Source organism: Pecten maximus, chromosome 4 (genome assembly GCF_902652985.1).
Source record: "Pecten maximus chromosome 4, xPecMax1.1, whole genome shotgun sequence".
Taxonomy (NCBI): domain Eukaryota; kingdom Metazoa; phylum Mollusca; class Bivalvia; order Pectinida; family Pectinidae; genus Pecten; species Pecten maximus.
In genome coordinates, this window is record NC_047018.1 from 45,172,942 (window position 1) to 45,192,465 (window position 19,524).

The window sequence follows — 19,524 nt, forward strand, 5'->3', positions numbered from 1 at the left end:
AACATATACAATGTAATACACTACCCTCAAATACGTACAATGTAATACACTCACCCCCAAACACATACAATGTTTTACACTCCTGTCAAACACATACAATGTAATACACTCAACCTCAAACACATACAATGTAATACACCTCTGTCAAACACATACAATGTATTACATTCCTGTCAAACACATACAATGTTTACACTCCTGTCAAACACATACCATGTTTACACTCCTGTCAAACACATACAATGTAATACACTCAACCTCAAACACATACAATGTAATACACTCAACCTCAAACACATACAATGCCATACACTCACCCTCAAACACATACAATGTAATACACCCAACCTCAAACACGTACAATGTAATACACTCACCCTCAAACACATACAATGTAATACACTCAACCCCAAACACATACAATGTAATACACTTCCCGCTACACAAACGTGTATGTCATAATACCTGTACACAAACGCAACATCACTTTCACACACACACACAAACAACCATAAGAAACATGTACATATTCAAAACCCTCCCCTGATAGCCAGCTTCATCGCCACACATACATAATATCCTGGCCGCCACACACATTGTCCTCTTATAGCTACGTTAACGCCCATACACCTGCAGCTTAGCGGCGACATTACAGGTGATGTAGATATTACATAGAGCATGCGTAAGTCCGTCCTCTCGCGCGCCACAGCACGACTCCCAGCCTCTGCAGTCAAAGAGCATGCCAGTCAGTACCCTGACTGTCTATGAGGCTCGCTGATTGGGCTGGTGTAGCTCTGTGTCTTACTCCGTGGCCGAGCGTGATTCATAATCCCGTCATTGTCGACCGAACATACACCGGCACCAGAATATTATTGACAGACGGGAATCGTCGTGTGTAAGGATTGCACGAAACGCTGTGTGCCGAGGAGATCCGAGTGTCAACGCGACTCAATTCCATCCTCCGTACTACAGTAACTGCGCTGGTACAATTGCTAGCCGAGTTGTCTTGCCTCACTACATACACACAGCCACTGAGGAGGTTTTTTTTCTCTCTACACACTGCAGCTTCTATAGGAACTGTTACAGTGGAAACGGATAAATTTGTGAGCACTCTTAATGGTTTGTGTGGTAATTACATGCTTTAGCTATTTCTGAGTAGTAACATCTTTGAAACAGAACTGACGCAGTGTTGGTACATATGATGGTGTTTACTACGGATACCACCAGACCGCGGACGTAATAGCATCTACACGTACAATAACACTGTGTATAGGAAGGAGGACGAAATCTCCATCAGTTCGGCTTTTCACAATGGTGAACTGTTTATATTTCTTTATCCGTGGACAAATCAGTTGTAGAAACTTCAGCGTTAATTTGTGTCGGTTCTATGGTAGCGCCCGGGGGTGGGGGCGGATAGCCCACTATTAACACGGGTTTTTCTCGTGGTCCGCACGAGACGGTCACTTGCTTTGTCGCGTGAAGTTCGACAAATCCTTTTCACGAACAATGTGCTTTGGAAAGAAGAGATACCCGGAGTTTTGTCGGTAAAATACACTATTCCTTAGTCATAGCTCTATTTTGAATATTGTGTTTAGGTCCGTGGTCGTGGTGTGAATTCAACCCTGACGAGTCTTTTGTACGAAACTGTGATTGAGATCAGCCTTAAATACCAGGTACAAAGTATACGGCCTGTCAGAGTCTCCGGCTCAGTTCACGGATGTACTAGGGACTTCAGTTAAACCACAGCAAAAAATATTGTGTATGGTTATTTCAAGACGTAATAGTGGATTAATGAAATTTTCGTCACTCAAGAGGGATTTATATAAGTATTAAATTAACTCTGCAGTATGGATATAAGTGAATGGATTATACTGACAAGTTCGCTGATCACAGTTGTGACAGGTGAGTGTTTAAAACATACATCAGACATATAGTATGTACATACACACATATGATACATTCCTCTTTCAGTGACATTGCTGCTTCGGAAACGCTCGATCAAGTACATTAATAATCCCATGTGGATGCTGAATAATGGAATATAAAATGTTATGTGCCCCCGGAAACCCTGACAAAACTACCGATCGTGTAATTGACAGCATTTTATTTATATCCTTATCGAAATACCGTAAAGTTTAACCCCATCCAGCGATGACATTTACAACGCGATGTTATATTTCGTGTTCAATGTAAATTTCACATCCGCGGACACCATCGGAGTATAGATGTTCTATTTTATCTGGATGACAACAGTTTGTGTGAAAGCCGTGTGTGTGTGTGTGTGGGTGTGTGTGTGTGTGTGAAGATGTGCTTGCGAAATAAGTTCAATAAGATCATGAACAACACATATTGCTTATAAAATAACGTCTTTTGTCGATAATATGTTTTTGTAACCTTCTGGAAATAGAAATTCTGGGTATTTTGATTGTGATATTTACGGTATCCTGGACCATACCGAGGACATTTTAAACAAAAACATCAGCTGAAAGAGATATTTTATACCATTATAAATGAGGTGGTGACAAAAAATTAAGATTGGTAGTAAAAAGTACCGAATACCCCGGATGTAAATTAAATCATTTTTAATATTTTTTTTATTGTCAAAGTTCAAATAGCATTTGATGAGGGGACAATATCATTTATTACATTGATGAGGAGATTTTTTTTCTCTGTGTGTGAAGCGGAGAAGCATGGGGAGGTCGGGAAGATGTGGGAATGTTTTGGATTTTTCAAGGTTTAGATATTTCCTGTCTATGGTTTCATGTAATGAATATCTTGAGCCAGACGCCCGGTATAAAAATATTTACAAATAGCAGTAGACCGATACACATAGGTTTTCACAACATACACTAATAAATATACAGGCGTTTACGGAAAGCGATCAGGATAGTTTACTACAAGTACTTCCAGACCTTCGTACTTTACGATACGCAGACCACGCCCCCTTCCAATTCTCCCCTCCCCCTCCCCGTTAGAGAGTATGTTCAGCACGTGTGTATAGCTAAACTTGAAACTGATCATCCAATTTTGTTTCAGATTCCTAAAATAGCTCGATGCTTTAATTCCTGTTTTCCCGATAATTCCCAAAACCTATATCTTAAACGCTTGTTAAAATACTTGCATGGAATTCTGTAGTTTATATTTTATATACAGTAGGGTGAAAATTATTTTAGAAATATATGTGAAATTTTACACAAACAAAATATATTGTCTGATCAATGGAAATTTATTTCGTGTTTCCACAGGTGCAATTTACATAGAATAAACAATATAAAAGAAAATCTATCTCATTTTGACATATGGAGTCTCACGCCGGGAGAAGTCTGGCTATAATTACAGGGCATCAGCACTTTGTACAGAGTTGGCAGAACCCGACTATCATCACTGGGAAGAATTTTCATCCATCTAGTAAATATGTCTTTGGCATACTGAAAATATTATGCATTATTCTCTGTAACTATATAGGTGATACATTGAAAACACGCCGAATTCGCAGACCATAGTCCTTACCAGATATTCTAGCAATGAGTCCCCAGCGTTTAAAAAAGTGTACATGAATTATATGTATTACATAATATTACATGTTTACTTGACATGTAATATTCAGAGTGACGGTATACAATTATTGTCTTCTTTCGAGGTGGATATGATTACTTAAGTACATCAGCTGAAAAATAATAACCGAGAAAATGGATAACAAAAATACTGACTATATACTATATACGTTCTATGTAGGGTCTAGTAAGTAATAACGATGGTATAAACCAATATACGTTCTATGAATATAAATCTTAATTAACAATGGTAAACAGAGAAAATTAATATTTGAAAATTAGCAATGATGCCACATTTGATGCCACATAATACATTAATATTGACTTTATTTGAGGTGGATATGCATATTCATTAACTTCATAGAAAAACGGGAAAATAGATATTGGTAATAACACAATTAGGTTACATAATACATTAGTACATGTGTTGACTTCATCTGAGGTGGATATGGATATCTATTAACAACATTGATTTGGGACTTTAACTATTAATGTTACATTACATGATGTGTTATAAACACCTGTGCTGTGGTTTGTTAGTCAAATTTGGACACCTGCTCCCATGACCAGGCAAACGTGACTGAAAAGTCTCAAATTTGTACAAAGTAAACAAATAATTATAAATATTTATCACTTTTACAAAATCTTTAACGTAGACATTTAACTTGATGCTTCTCAATATTAAAAGCAATGTAATATCCATGATATAGTTTACAATTTAAATAGTATATTGTATGGTTTATTTCGAAAATGAATACACACCCTACTCCTGTAAATTGTGCAACTCTTGAAATATTTGTTGGTATTAAAGCAAGTGCCTTATATAACAAATAACTCCATAATCTGGTGTCAGAAGTAGGCGAGAAAACAGATTTATAATTCTATTAAGATAATGCCACTATTTTATAGTAATATTCAATAATCTGTTTGGTATAATACTCTTAGACTACTATAACTGTTGTAGGCTATTGAGGGCTACAATAACATTACCTCCGATTCAATATTTGCACAGAGAGGCTATGTTTGCTCAAGCCGCTGACGATCTGCCGTCAATCTGAAATGTATTATTCTATTGTGACGAGGGGCGAAATCAACCACTAAAAAGTCTCGATCGAGCGCGCTCCAAACTCATCCCAGAGTTTGTATATTCTCTGTGAGAATGAGGAAACACTAGTTTGATTGTGTGCGAAAATCTCATGAACGGTTTTCTCTGAACAATGAAATGTTTATTCTACTGGAACAAGTTTAAAGATCAGAAGATATATGCAATTGTTATTATTGTAAGGACAGCGTTTGATCAGTTTTAAAATACTGCACTCTGAGAATTCGAAACTTGTTGTCATAATTCATCAAATAACCGCAAAAGTTGAGACAAAAGCGACTATTTTACTGAAGTTTTTATTCATTTTCTCTAGTGTATTTCTGTCAATATAAAAAAAAGTTTCAAATAGGGAAAAAACATTTAAACTTCCCGACGGAAACAAATGTAGGGTTTGACTATGTATATAAAGAAACACAGCTGGACTTGTCTTTAAAATGTCCTCAATAACTGTTAACTTCCCTAAGGACTGTCAGCTTTTTTCTAGCGGTGTTTGTCAATGAAAACTACATACGTGTATATTTTTCGGAGCGAAGCGACACCTTGGGATCAGAGCGTCGTCGTTGATTGGCTCGAGAGGTCTCGTGTTGGTTTTGATTAAGAAATCGCTGGTTTTCTCGACTGTTGTGAATAGTATCTGTGGGATAAGTTTATATCTCTTCCTAGCGAAATCGATGTCAATGTTGTTTTGAGAATGACGCAGAGAGTTTTTTTTTTGTCGAACGGCCACCATGTCGGTTGCCAAGTGGAATCAACCAAGTACTGAAACATCCCTTATGGGGAGTTTTATCTTTATTCTTGAACCTGGTGTGAAATAATTCAATATCAAAACTCGTACTCTCTCCCTTATTGATTTTTTTTATTTCATTTAATAAATCATGTTTAATTTTTGCTCGAAATAAGGCTCATCAAACAAAATACACAAAATCAAACACTCGTTTTAGTCAAGAATTTAATTTATAATTAAAACGAGAGTTTTAATAGATTAGAACGAATTGGGTCGGTTTCAATGCAATCAGCAGCATGCTGGCGATGAGGCGATATTGCTTCTAGATTTTATTTTAGATTAAAACTTCATATCAATTATAATTTCGCTTAAAAAGAAAACAAACATCAGATGGATATGAAAAAAGGTATTTAGAGGTCCATTAGAGAAATAAGAACGCTGACACAGAGATTGTATGTCTAGTTTACCCCCGAACGTGACAGCTGCTGTTTCGGTAATACTGTACGCTAAATTGGAGTCCCTGTATTAATTGTACTGACAATTATGAAATGTTATTTCTGATATAAATGACACATGTGGGATTTTACCCCCATCAGTCTATTAGATGGAATAAATTGCATGAATGATCGGTGTTTGTTCGCGGACGAAAGAAATTGACATGTCATCAATTTCATTTGATCATTTTAAGGCATTCCAAGGTCATGTTATATTTCCAGTTAAACAAAATTGACATTTGTGCTAATTGTGTGGGCCCAATTTTATTTGTAGATCATCATCTTCTTCTTGAAGAAGTGAAGGAAAAGATTGATTTTTTGTTTTGAGAACCAAAACTTCCACGACTGCCAGTTTTCTTTATATCCGTTAATTTTAGTAAATTATGAGGAGAAAACGACACATTTCAGATCTGGATATTACCATACATTGTTAATTTATAAAGACTCAGGTTTATCGGGTACGTTTCCTACAAAGATTTTAACACTCGCCGTACGCATAGATTTTATCAGTGCATATTTCAACGGGGTGGAATTTCTATAGCCACGTGTTATTAAATTACGGAACCTGTTTTCAGTTTATATTCACGTTAAATGGCTGAAGTTTATGTGTCGGGAGATGACTTTTCATTTTTTGTGATATCTTGTCAGTCATCGTTTGACAATAAGTTTTTATATGACGTATTGAAAATGTCAAAACGCATCTTAATCATTATATTGGTTTTTATTTCTATAAGGTTCAGTGCGTGTGTAATTAATTTGCTCCGATTTGCTCAGTATTTTATAATGGCGAGGCTGACAATATGGCTCAAAATTTATTTTTGGACTCAAGGTAAATATAATGTAATAACGACTACATGCTTGACATATTTTATAATGTATGTTCAAAACTGACTGGAGCGAATCAAATCAAATTCCAGGCATTATCCACCGAAAATTATATCTTAGCAATGCTAATCAAAATTCGACAAAGCAGAAATAAGTATCTTAGGGTCGAAAAAGATCACCACTCGTTTGGTGTAAGTTTCCTTGTGTATGAATATACATTTCGTTTGTGAAATGTGACCTCACTTCCGGTTTTTTATCACTAGCTCTGGTACTTCTCGATGCAAAGACGTTTTTTTTTGTGTTTTTATTGTAAATATACACAAGTTTGAGACAAAAGTTTACATCACTGTTATGAACTTAATAGTTCAACATATCTTCATGATGTTAAGAAAGGAATCCCTGGGGCTACGCGTCGACCTTCTCCCAAGATGGCTCCGGCATAGGGAGAGATCTGTCAGCGCTCATTTGTGAGCAGATTATCCAGACACACAAAAGATTGAAGAGAAACACTGTCTAAGTATCACGAATTTCATTCCGAGAATTTCTGTGGTTTTATTCAAAAGGAGGAAAATGAAATAATATTTCTGAGGGGAAAAACTGTATGGAATCGGGGCTTGAGAGGGTTGGTTGAGTTCGGATATTGGATGAGGAGGAGATATTATTATGGTTTAGGGTGGTGAAGGCTATCCGAGAGGCACTGAGAAGGGTTTGTGAGGCAGTCGATTGCGGGACGGGAACGTATGGACAGAATTTTATGACGCGAAGATGTAGGTTGTGTAGGTTATTTGGGTGAAGAGGGCGTATAGGGGGGATGGCTTGGCGACTGGGGTTATCAGGAGGGGGTTTCTGATAAAGAGGTATATGTCTCCGTAATTTGAGTCAGAAGATATGACGGTTTTCAGTAAAAAATATAGTCCAGCTATTTACAGACACCACAATGAAGATATTCGCCTCGTCTGTCAATACACCCAATATATGCTCGCTCCGTCTGTCAATACACCCAATATATATTACAGACACCGTGGGGTAAAATATGTCATACAGATATATACGTCTCTGGGTGCAAGATATTGACAAGTGTCCTCCAACTCGCAACTGTCTGGTCCGGCTGTTCGGAGATGGGTGACCCCGGACAGATGGTGACCCTTGTGGTCACACCCCGTCGAGACGAGCTGACACCTTCCGGTCCGTCTAACCAGTGTCCGTCACTACGGACAAATGGCCTGTTGGTCCTTTTACAAAAGTCAGTGATGGAATTTTCACACTTAGAATTAGTTTAATTTTCCTGTCAATTAAACCAATTTTCTTGACACGTTTGATAAACATCTTGTAGCACACAATTGTCCGAAGTTATGTCCAGTTCCAAGACAACTTGTCTGGTCACTCGAGCGGTCAATACAGTACCGATATATTATCCAATGTAAATACAAGCAAATACGTACTAGGTAATTGGTCAGTTGGCTGCCTCCGGACACATGGTAATCAATGGTTTGTAGATAATGAAAACACAACAACTCGACTACGGGGAATAGGTTTTGTGCTGCTTTAAGACGCACTGGTCAAGAGAGTGTAATTACAGTAGCACGGCTGTAGTGGTCAGTGAGATGGCCGGAGGAGGGTCAGTCTGTCAGTCTGACAGGACAAGGATCGAACTACACCTATAATCAACATCGAATTCAAAATACAAATTACATTTTTGGGGTCCATATTATATTGCTCGATGGAACATTTCCACCAGATGTGCATGACTAAATTTTGGACGGACGGACGGGTACAGAAACCATGTCATTTGAAAGCAATAATGAAAGTCTTGGCCTGAATTCAAAATAAAGAAATTTCGTTGATAACGTCAAACATTCGTATATTTGACATCATTACACAACACGGAAGTTGATGGTTCAAACAGGAGGGAAATAAATAAACTTAAGTACCGCAATGAAGCGTTATATTCATTTCAACGTCTGCTCGTTCAAAACGTGTGAAGTTTCAGAGCCGCTGAGCGGGCCATAAGATTCTGTGCTATATGACGGCGGAGCCTTGGCAGTGTGTCGGCGGAGTGTGGATAGATTTATCGAAGCTAAAAATCATGATTTATGGCAAACACGGGGTATACAAACCGTAATTATACGTTTTGTATCAGGGCTCTCCCGTTGTATGATTATTTTATTTCTAGAGATCCAGGGTGGGCCGGAGTAGTCAGCCGGCCTGATGGGTTATCTATTGTGTTGGCTTTATCTTTCGCTGTCGCACGTTACATTTCTTGATCGGATATACATCAATACTAATATATACGGCCATGATTTATTTATACTCCTCGGCGAACGCCAGGCGCACAGGGAATAGACGGGTCACCAAAACGCCAGTCTCGACCAGTAGGTTGTCGGCGAAACAAAAAAAAACAATCACAGTTATATATCATGCACGAAGGGTTCATATATCAGATAATTATCCGAGAATCGCCCACATCAATTGTAAAACAAAAGAATATAGAGTAATGTGAATGTTTAATAAGAATTATTTTAGACATCAAACGTTTTCATAAAGACGAATGAATTTTAAACAAAATAGAATGTGATGTTTAATATAAAAATCCAAAAGGTATATATTCAAATTAATTCATCTTAATTATCGTAATTATAATTACAGTAGTGATTTAATTGGTTAAAACTCATAACAGACAATACTAAGGAAACAATGCAACGCTGATGGAATACATTCAAAGTGAGCAGGCCCGTCTTCCACAGTTCTTTAAATATATCCATGATCATTTAACGTAGAATTGATTTTTTGAGTCTTATATTTAATTACTACAGATAATAGATTCTTGATTCAGAATAACTATTTGTCCTTGTTTCAATGCCAATGTTTTTTCAACTTCAAACAAGAAAAACAATATGAATGTGTCCCCGCCATGATTGCACTGTAGTCGATGTGGAAGAGGACGCTCAGCCTCTTGTGGTTTATCTATACTCCATGGTGACGAGTTGATCCTAGTTACACGTGAGCCCTCCAACATTAAACAGCCTGCAACACCTAGATCCAATATGCGAATTTTATGGCTGGCTACATTTAATTACGGCGGTTAAGGCCCTACTCGTACAGATGTCTGGTATGGAATTTCGTGTGTGTATGTCCGCCGGTTTGTCCTCGGCAAAGGCCAAACAGGTGTTCGCGGTTTACTTGAGATGATTGCGAGTACACTTTTGTTAAACGTTTTTTTATAAGTCAATGAGTTGTCCCTCATATCCATGAGGCTTTACATTTCCTAGGTTTGTCTTCATCCTGCCCTAGTGAATCCCCTGAGTTCTCCTCCCTCTGCCCCTGTGATTTCTATAAATCGTCCTCCTGCCCCTGTGGTTTCTGTTGGCCGTTCTCCTCCTGCCCCTGTGGTTTCTATTGGCCGTTTTCCTCCTGCCCCTGTGGTTTCTATTGGCCGTTCTCCTCCTGCCCCTGTGTTTTCTTTAGAGTATTCATGACGTCCCTATGATTCACACGATTTGTATATCGTACGTGCTTTAAAAAAGACAATATATCGTACTGACTGTTCTCAGAATATGAAGTATTGCCTCACTAAATATTTCATAATAGGGTTACTGATGTGAACACGACACCAAACCTAGTCACATGACACAACTCATGGTCACACGACACCAAACCTAGTCACATGATACAACTCGTGGTCACACGACACCAAACCTAGTCACATGACACCGAAAACGATCACAGGGCAAAGTCTGATCACAAGACAAATCATCAATATATTTCGCTGTTGCAAAAATCCTTGAAAGAACTCAAATAAAAACAAATTGAGTATATCAATTGAAAAGTTAAAATCGCCGGTGGAGACTTTTCAAAGATTAGAGAGGAAATAAATAATTTGACGAAACAATTTTATTTTTGGCTGTTACATGTAAAATGTAGATTTCTACAATGCTGAAATACGGACCTGCATTACGATTACTATCATAAGCCGCATTGGCACCGAAACGGAAACGAGCTCTCCTGGAAAGAAGGGCTAAATCATGCGCTACTGGAACCAAGATGGCGAGTCGCTTTGATTGGAATTTATCTGATGAAAATGTTTTTGTTAACATTCATTGAATAACTAAACTACATTTCCTACTGGCAGACACGATATTTAAGAATAAATAAGAGTACACGTCGAAATGTCCGAATCTACGTAATGTGTAAGCCTTTTTTATGTCCGATTTCCATTGCCCAGTAAATACAGGATTATGCCTACTGCTGTTGAAGTGTCGCCGGACTTTCGTCATAATTAATGACCAGTCTTCTCTACACGACAGTGTCCAGTCTGTCCAGAAGTGGTCAGCGATGGTCATTTTCTGCCCGATTAGTCTCGTCTGTGTCCTTAGGGTTCATGGTAAAATTGTTGTCATCGTGAACACGCGTCCCATTGGGGGTATTGTACAATGCACTTCTGGCAAATCCTGGCAGTATATTGCAGAATTCCGGATTCCTTAATCCGGATTCCATACTTGATATTATATGTAGCGAGGAAGACAAATGGGAAGTTTAACAGTAGAAGGAATCATTTAGAGCTAAAATTGGTCGTAGTGTTGGGCATCTTTGCGATCCAAGGGTTTTGCCATTCCTGGTATTAACAGTAAAGTCTGGACCCTTGAACTTCGAAGAAGGCTTTAAATTTAGGTTAGCCATAATGCGAAGAATAGGAGGGGTTCTAAGACGCATTTCTATCTGAGCTGATGACACATCACTGCATGTCAAAACCTATATTATGTAGGTGGTGGAGGTGTGAACGAGATCACGGAATCTCTAGGCTATTTACATCGGGTCCTAATTCTCTTGTTGTGTGATACCATAGATGATTAGACAATGATGGTCAGACTAACGGTCATTGTAATGGTCAGTCCCGATCAACGATCCCTCATTATCCAGACCAGCAGGTGGCCCATTAGTGCATTCCTTGGACAATGGTCAGAGATATCGAATGAGATCTAAATGTTTAAATCCTCGCGAGTCCTTGCTAATCCCCGAGGTTTTATCGCTCACAATATATGGCCTTAAGGCGACGTATTTTTCTTGGACTTGTTGACCTGTTTGATAGACATTCCAAAGATTTAAATGTTTCTGGTGACACTGATGACGTAATCATGACATCATAATTTTTATTTGCACGTGCAATAGAATTGTTATTTGTAGGCAATAAGGATCAATCCATGTTTGTAGAACTACTTTAGGGATCACGCCACTAAAATCAATTTGTGTTTGTTTTTCGTCTTTGTAAGTCTGAAGTTTCAAAAGATTTCAGGTATTTTTGACTTGATGGAACAGATTTGACTAGACATTTATTCCGCTACGGGTACAGGGGTAGTTAGGCACGCGCTTGAATCGCAAGGACCAATCAGTACTCCTAAACAGGTCATAGATTGGATACAACATCAAGCACGTTTTTATATTTTTCCATAACACATCAGAAATGTCAATCTTGTAAAACAAACCATTGTTACACAGAAAACGACTATTTTGTTTTTGACACGTGTAGCGGTTTTAGAAGATAATATATTTTGTCTTTGTCACAGCAAATGATATATTTTTGTCTCTGGTATGACAAGGACTTATTCTGACTTTATATATGGAGTGATTTATTTTGCCTTTGGTTTGAAGAGGATTTGTTTTGTTTTTGTATATGGAGGGACATACATTCTTACTGGTGCTACATAATATATATATTTATCTGTCAGGAGCTCTCGCTGAAACAACAAACATCACGTTTTTGTCTCAGTCTGCGACAAATCTCGCCATGGGACTTTCGTCTGTATATATATGTGTGTATATATCAGAAAACTTTCTCCATGACAAACGAGTGTTGGGACATCGGGTAATATTTTGTCTGGAACTGTGCACAAGGGATGGAAATCCTCCCCATCGATCAAATTAGTTATCACGTCAAGTTATTGTCCTTTTCACTTATCGTAAATTTACCACCAAAACCAGGCCACATACATTGTCTACGAGTGCCATATTTCCCTCGTCAATTCCACTACCAAAGCGAACCATTTCAACTTCGGTATACATACATGTACATACCGCCTCGCCGTTTCTCTGTCAATAAATTTGGCTGGTGTATTCTCTAATGCTTAGAGCAATGCCGTAGCGCTTCGCGACGTTTTTGTTCGACGGAGTTAACTGACAACGTGAATGGCATGTTTTGTCTCTATGCTCCTACCTAACGATAGTATGACATGCAGGGCGTGCGCGTGCGTACATTCGAACCTGGCACTCCTGAGCGTTCTTTTCAAGGCTGCAGCAGTTTCCGTTCGCCAACGTGAATTATACCAGAGTTAGGCAATTAGATTTCGTTTTATATACTAACTACATATAAGTATGCGTTAGGTATCTCAACACTTCTCATCAAATGACTTTAAATCCAGTCACAAAAGCGCCATCTGATTCCGGAGTTAGGTAACTAGAGTCGAGGAGGTTCCTGTGCATTGGAATATATAATATATTTTATAGCATGATAATGACAAGGGTTTCGTGAAACTTTTAGTATGATGTCTTTTCGAACAGATAAGGTCATAGTAGATTGTGTTTGTTGCCGTGAAGGGATTTCGAAAAATCTATAGTTATGTTTAAATACAAATTACTATTTTTTTACCTTAACTTCCGAAGGTTGTTCTTAACATCATGAAACTGCACAGAAGTGTATTTCTTTCAGAATATTTTAAACGTCCAAGATACATTGTATAATGAAAAAAAAGAGATTTTAATTATATTTTTTGGCAATATAATTACGTATTTTAATAAAAGCGGCCGAACTTGAATGTAAACAGTTCCGATGGAATGCTTCGCAACTCGTTACAAATATAGCACAGGGATTTGAGAGACAGATACAGTAAGTGGCAATGACAGAGACAACACGTTCACATAGATAGCAGGAAAATTGAATCTTAGCTCTCCAACATTTCAGAGTCAAGATCAAAGCCCCGTGTAGTAAAACAATGACCCAGTGTGACTGATAATGTGAAAATGTATCTTTGCACACGTAAGCGCAGGTCGACATGCTCAACACGTGTTCATGAAAAAAACCCACTACATAATTAGACTATTTATCATTTACAAACCCACCCACCCCACCCCCACCCCCTCCCCTCCCCCTACGTGTCCCAGACTGACAATGACAACGTTATCATTTGCATGCATTCCGACATTTTTTATGGACATAACGTGATATTCAAAACAAAAACAATAGAAAATGGAATTACTTGTCTTTCAAGTGTTTTTTTTTAAATTTATTTCATACATTTCTGGTAAGGGTTTTTTTGTCGGCCCAAGCCGCTCACATCCGGTTGTAACTGGCTAGACGGATCTGTCACAGCGCAGGTCCGAACTAGACGGGAAACGTGGCGAGATGAATAAAAAATATCCATCTTCCAAGGATGTCTATTCAGTACTTCTGATCTGATCTTGTTAGGTATCATGTTTTTGTTTCATTTGATACAATTTACAGTAATTCAAGGTAATTTACTGCGTTATAGAAAGCAATTCATTGTTGTACACTTGTGATCAAAATGTATTCTGAGAGAAAGTGACTGTACATCGATGGAGATTCGTAAGGCATTCTGGGTGATATTGACGACCCTACGCTAAAACAACAACAGTTCGCAATACATTCCGGGCGATGATGAAACCGTATTAAAGCAATGCAGATTTCCATTGCTTTCTAGAAGATATTGAAATGATATACGGAAATACATCAGTAGCTAATCAATATCTCGGTAAAATATTGTATGATTGGATGCACGTGTGTACTATATAATATATCTTTTACATACAGAGCAACCATGGTAACAAAACTCAGGTAAAGGAAACGCACGTGTTATTTACAATGATTAATGAAATTTATTATTTTCTTTAAATTACAGTAATTATGGAAATTTAACCTTGTTTAAAAGTACAGCGAATTTATGCCAAGCACTATTATATCTCGCCGAGATGAAATTATTTCAGAGTGATGTATATTTAAGCTGTGTACCAACCGCACGTGCTCTCATGCTATGTTATGTGCATGATGAAGGTAACACGTGCTAGGAATCCTTTTTCTTATTTTACAAAGGGATGCATCTCTAAGATTTACGACTTCCTGCGTGAGGTCTTTATGTAAATATTGTACGCATAGGAGAGAGAAATGTCTATCCTTCCGATATCCGGCCATGTTGTTTATGTGAATCACGTGATTGATAGACAAAAGTTTTTCATTGAAGTTTTTTTTACGTCTGAAATTTGTAAACAAAAAATATAAAATGTCAGAATTTAAAGCGCTAAGTTGGTGAAATTGTATATGCTTTCCGTGTTGAAATCAAAATAAAATCGCATTTGTATGTAAATTTTGAAATCCTATCTCATATCATAGGTATAACACTGCGGATATTTTATGCATATTAAACAATGTGTTTGTTTGCTGTGTTTGGTTGTGGACATATTACATGACAAATCTCGCAGGATGGGTCACACCTGTCCTTGATTAAATGGAATGATGCTTCGCGTGATTTTTGCATATATATATTACCATATGAATTGATTCTGAAATCGTTTAAAAAATCACCCAAACCTTGAAACTAAATTGCAATATCGTATTTCTCCGGCCTTGTTTTTTCAAAATCCGACCGTTTCAGATCGAATATGTTCTCCGAACCGTAAAAATATGGAAAGTCGAAATAAATGTGTTAATTTTACCTGTATGATATATATTCTGAGATAAACTAAAAGTATTACATCGCACTTAGAAGTTTCCAATTATCCCTATACGTTTCTGTAAATGCAGAAGCTATTTGAAAAAACAGTGTTGACACTGTTGTTTTCAGAAATCACCTGGGTATAATGCGAAGCGATAAAAAAATCCAATCGGCGGCGTAGACTCTCAGGAGATCCGTGTTTTTAATGATAAGGGACACTGTTATTGTTGTTTTATAGACCTGCGATAAAACCTCGATCAATTGGGTGTGTTTTATTTTATTTAAATATACAGTTGTTCAAGTAGAATGGAAACCAGCGTCTGCATCGACACGTTGAAGTTGATCTAGATTCACAATGGCAAGGGCAGCCTTGTCAAATGTCTCTCTCCGCTGTCTAACCATGTTGTATGTGTGTGCGGAGTTGTACCGCGTTTACTGTATCGAGAGAAATGAAGCATATAAAAGACTTTGAAACAGGAGGTCAAAATTGATGTTCGTTTAGTATCTCCTCGGATAAAAAAACAACACAATGTCTACTTATCGATTTTTCTTGGCTAGTCCATAAATGCTTACAACTATTATTGTCCCAGTGAAGCGCGGCACCAGGCGAGCGACAAGCTTTTGGTATGGCGAGGTTTTGGCATGGCAGAGAATGTATATAAAATTTGAAGCGTCAGAACCATTTCTGACCATCAACCTCTTAAGGGGAAAAGCTGCACGTGTCTCTCTAAAGAGTATTGATTCGAGCTTATTCAGGGCCATCCTATTGTTCAGATTAGAAAGCCGGAAAGGGCAGAAGAATCCGGACCGATATAATACCTGGTCGGTAAATCCTTCGTAATTCTTTTTTAATGAAGAAACGTTGTGGGGCATGACCGCCAGAGGACGCGGTGGATCATCCGCCATCTTTGTTTCTTGTATCGTCAATTTCTGCTGTCTGTCTGTCAATCAAAGATACCATGCTTTTACAGCAGGCATCCCATAATATTCCCATTAGAACGAGATTGGGTCGGGTCCGTCCCCTTGTTCGCCTCTTCTCAATCTAAACAAGAACCGTTGGTGGCAATAAAGCATTCTGATTGAATTAAAGGAGTATAGATTCATTAAGGGATGCACTCTGGTTCCAGGGGCTTGTCCTTCGAGAAAGGGGATCTCATCCACTCCTGCCATAATACTACCTTGATTTACCGGTCTCTCGTGGCATCTTTACCAAGCCTTTTGTTCTGCAAATTTTGCGACACAGCTGTGTAACTGGACACCAAACTGTGATTCGATTTAGCCGAGTTTGTGTTGTCATAGAACTTTAAATCTGTCGTATATGCGGGTGAAGAGAAAACAGGAAGAGATCAGCGTTAATGGTAATTTTACCGGATTACGGAATGAAAAAATATGACGCAATTTTGTCCAAGAAAAGTGTTTAGTACTCAGCGACAATTAGCGTGGCTTAAAGATCGAGCTAAGGAAAGCAGACATCGAATCCTTAATATCCTTAATAAGGATTTATTTGTGCCGTGAATGAACTAGGGAGTAGTTTACGAGTGCTGGGCCTGTCGCCCCTTCCCTTCCCACCCCTCATAAGTGTCAATATTTAATGGTCCCGCTATTAAACACACAGAACCCTAAAAAATAGCAATCAGTTTTTTGTCACTCCAACCTTCATTACATCTTTATTTATAATAAGTTTTGTTCTGTCCCCTCGCGAGCGTGCAGTGCTAGCAATGGAGAAAAATGTTATAGGGGCCAGGCAGAGGGGTGCTTTTCTGGTTCGAGAAATTGCTTCATCTACGAGTTTGGAAGAAATGAATATTCAGTTTATGTAGAAGGAACGCAAACTTTGCAGTATCTAGTTTTGTAGCGTTCCTTACATATGATTTGTCATCATTTATCTTTTTTTAAAGAAAAAAAAAGTCAAATAATTTTTGTTTGTGTAGAAGATTGATTCAAGCTCGAAAATGATTTTTGCTGGTAACAACTTTCTTGTAACATCGCAAAATGTTTGACAGCTTCAAAAAGAGTTCAAAAAGTACACCTACAGTTAAAACGGAAAGTTATGACATGTGGGAAAAAATTTAAAAAAAATAGATATTTTTTAGTTTTATAAAAAAAAAAATACATGTGGGACTTGAATATAATAGTTGAAATTGAGATTAGCTCAATGGCTCCATGAGTTTATGATTTAACACTTCATCTCTAGACTTTATTTATGAGTATAAATATATATACCATTTATACTATATAAATGCACATTTCTTTGTCAAATTCCACAAAGCATGCACAAGAGCTTCTAAAATGTGTTGTAGTAGGCCACACGACCACGGTAATTTTTCAAGGAAATATATCTTAAAACTGAAATTTATAGATCCATAACGCGTGTGTTATCTCGACAAATCTCATTGATGTGCATTAAGACTCAATTTTAAAGAAAAAAAAACCCACACAATTAAATTATCGGTATATCTTAATGTGACTGGCTAATTTATGAGTCATTTTCGTCACATAAAATGCACATCCATAGGTTGGGAATACTACTTAAAGTGTCAATGTATGTTAATTTATTTTTTTCTGGTTTCATTTTGCAAAAGAAGATTTTTTATACATCAAGTAATTATTTAAATGTCTCTTTCCCAAAAAATAGAAGTGTCATGTGTTTGTTGAATATTTCAAACCAGCACTTGTGTACTTGCTTTCAGAATGAGTTTGGTATTGAAAGCAAGAATCATTGTCGATGTGGCAATTTAATTTTTAGGCATGCCTATAACAGGGATAAAATATGCATCTTCCAACCGATGCATTTAACACAAGTTATAAAACACTACTTATTTATTTATTTATTTATTTATTTATCTATCTATCAATACATGACAATAACCATACGTCAGGATTCAGGCCTACATGTACAAATGTATTGTGATTTTGTCCCCATGTGACGTGGACAAATGCACTCTCATACATTTACAACGGTGGACGAATCGAACCTTGGTGACATGCCCAAAGAGAAGTGCGTCATTCGTTGTTCTACTGGACAAATCAGATTACAAAACGTGAAACTGACATAGGTTCTGATTTCATTACATGTAATATATTCTGTAGCCGAGTTTTGAGTATGTTTGAGACATAGCAGGAGAAGCTACACTTGCCACAAATTTTTATTATCATTTTTGCAATGTTTTCTCAATGATGTCTCCGATTTCCATGTGGATTATATTAACGTATAGTGAAACACAGCACAGGGGCCCCGAGAGAAACACGTAGTGAATAATACACAGTGAAACACAGCACAGGGGCCTGAGAGAAACACGTAGTGAATAATACCCAGGGGTTTGATTGAAACCTGTTTAGCAGTGAGATGCACAGGGACCTGGGGGAAACATGTTGTGAGGTAGATACACAGGGGTCTGATTCTGCGGGAAACATGAATAAAATTATAACAAAACTTGTTTTCAAAAGTGCAAATTGTCTGATACAAGCTCCTTCCATTGTTTTATCAAGAGATCTTTATAAAATTCTTTCAACTATAAACTTAATTATTTCAAAACCACGCGTGTTCCATGAAATGTAAGCTTCGGTACGGCATAATGTATGTATATGCGCTTATTATCAGAAAATTCAATTGACTTGGCGTTACTGGGCTCCATGCTTGTCCCCATCAGATTTTCTTTGTGCACTAGACGGTCATGTTAATGTAAATTCTATTTGATTCAATACGAATTATCCCCTATTCAATTTCCCGGTACACCAGGCTTGAAGCCGTGGCCATCTTTTATGCAAATTCAAGACATTTGCGAAGGAATTCGGTGTCCATGTGGAAAACCATGTTATTGTTGCTATTTGCCTAATTTGCATATATGTTCATTTGCAACTTTTTGATTTCTGACGCGAAAATAATTGTATATTATGGTAACGTCATTTTTTCGTTAACGTTTCCTTTATTTGACGATGTTTTCGTTTCTTTTAAAGATCTGAGCCAATGCGATCTTTGATATGGACAATACACTTATAACCACTTGTTCATTTTTACATATTCGTCCTCGAAATGTTAAAATAACGCATGTTTAAAAAAAAGAAGAAAGAAAGAAAAATCGAGCTCTGCTCATTCACATATATTTAC

The 19,524-nt window shown here is 37.5% G+C and overlaps 1 protein-coding gene across 1 annotated transcript in view; it reads left to right on the forward strand.

Moving 5' to 3' along the window:
* The first annotated feature begins 791 nt into the window (after positions 1–791).
* LOC117326228 overlaps positions 792–19,524 on the forward strand; it is a 99,661-nt gene continuing 80,928 nt past the window's right edge. Inside the window, exon 1 of the mRNA XM_033882892.1 lies at positions 792–1,902. Coding sequence (XP_033738783.1) covers positions 1,848–1,902 — 55 coding nt within the window. The 5' untranslated portion in view covers positions 792–1,847. The remainder of the gene's footprint in view (positions 1,903–19,524) is intronic.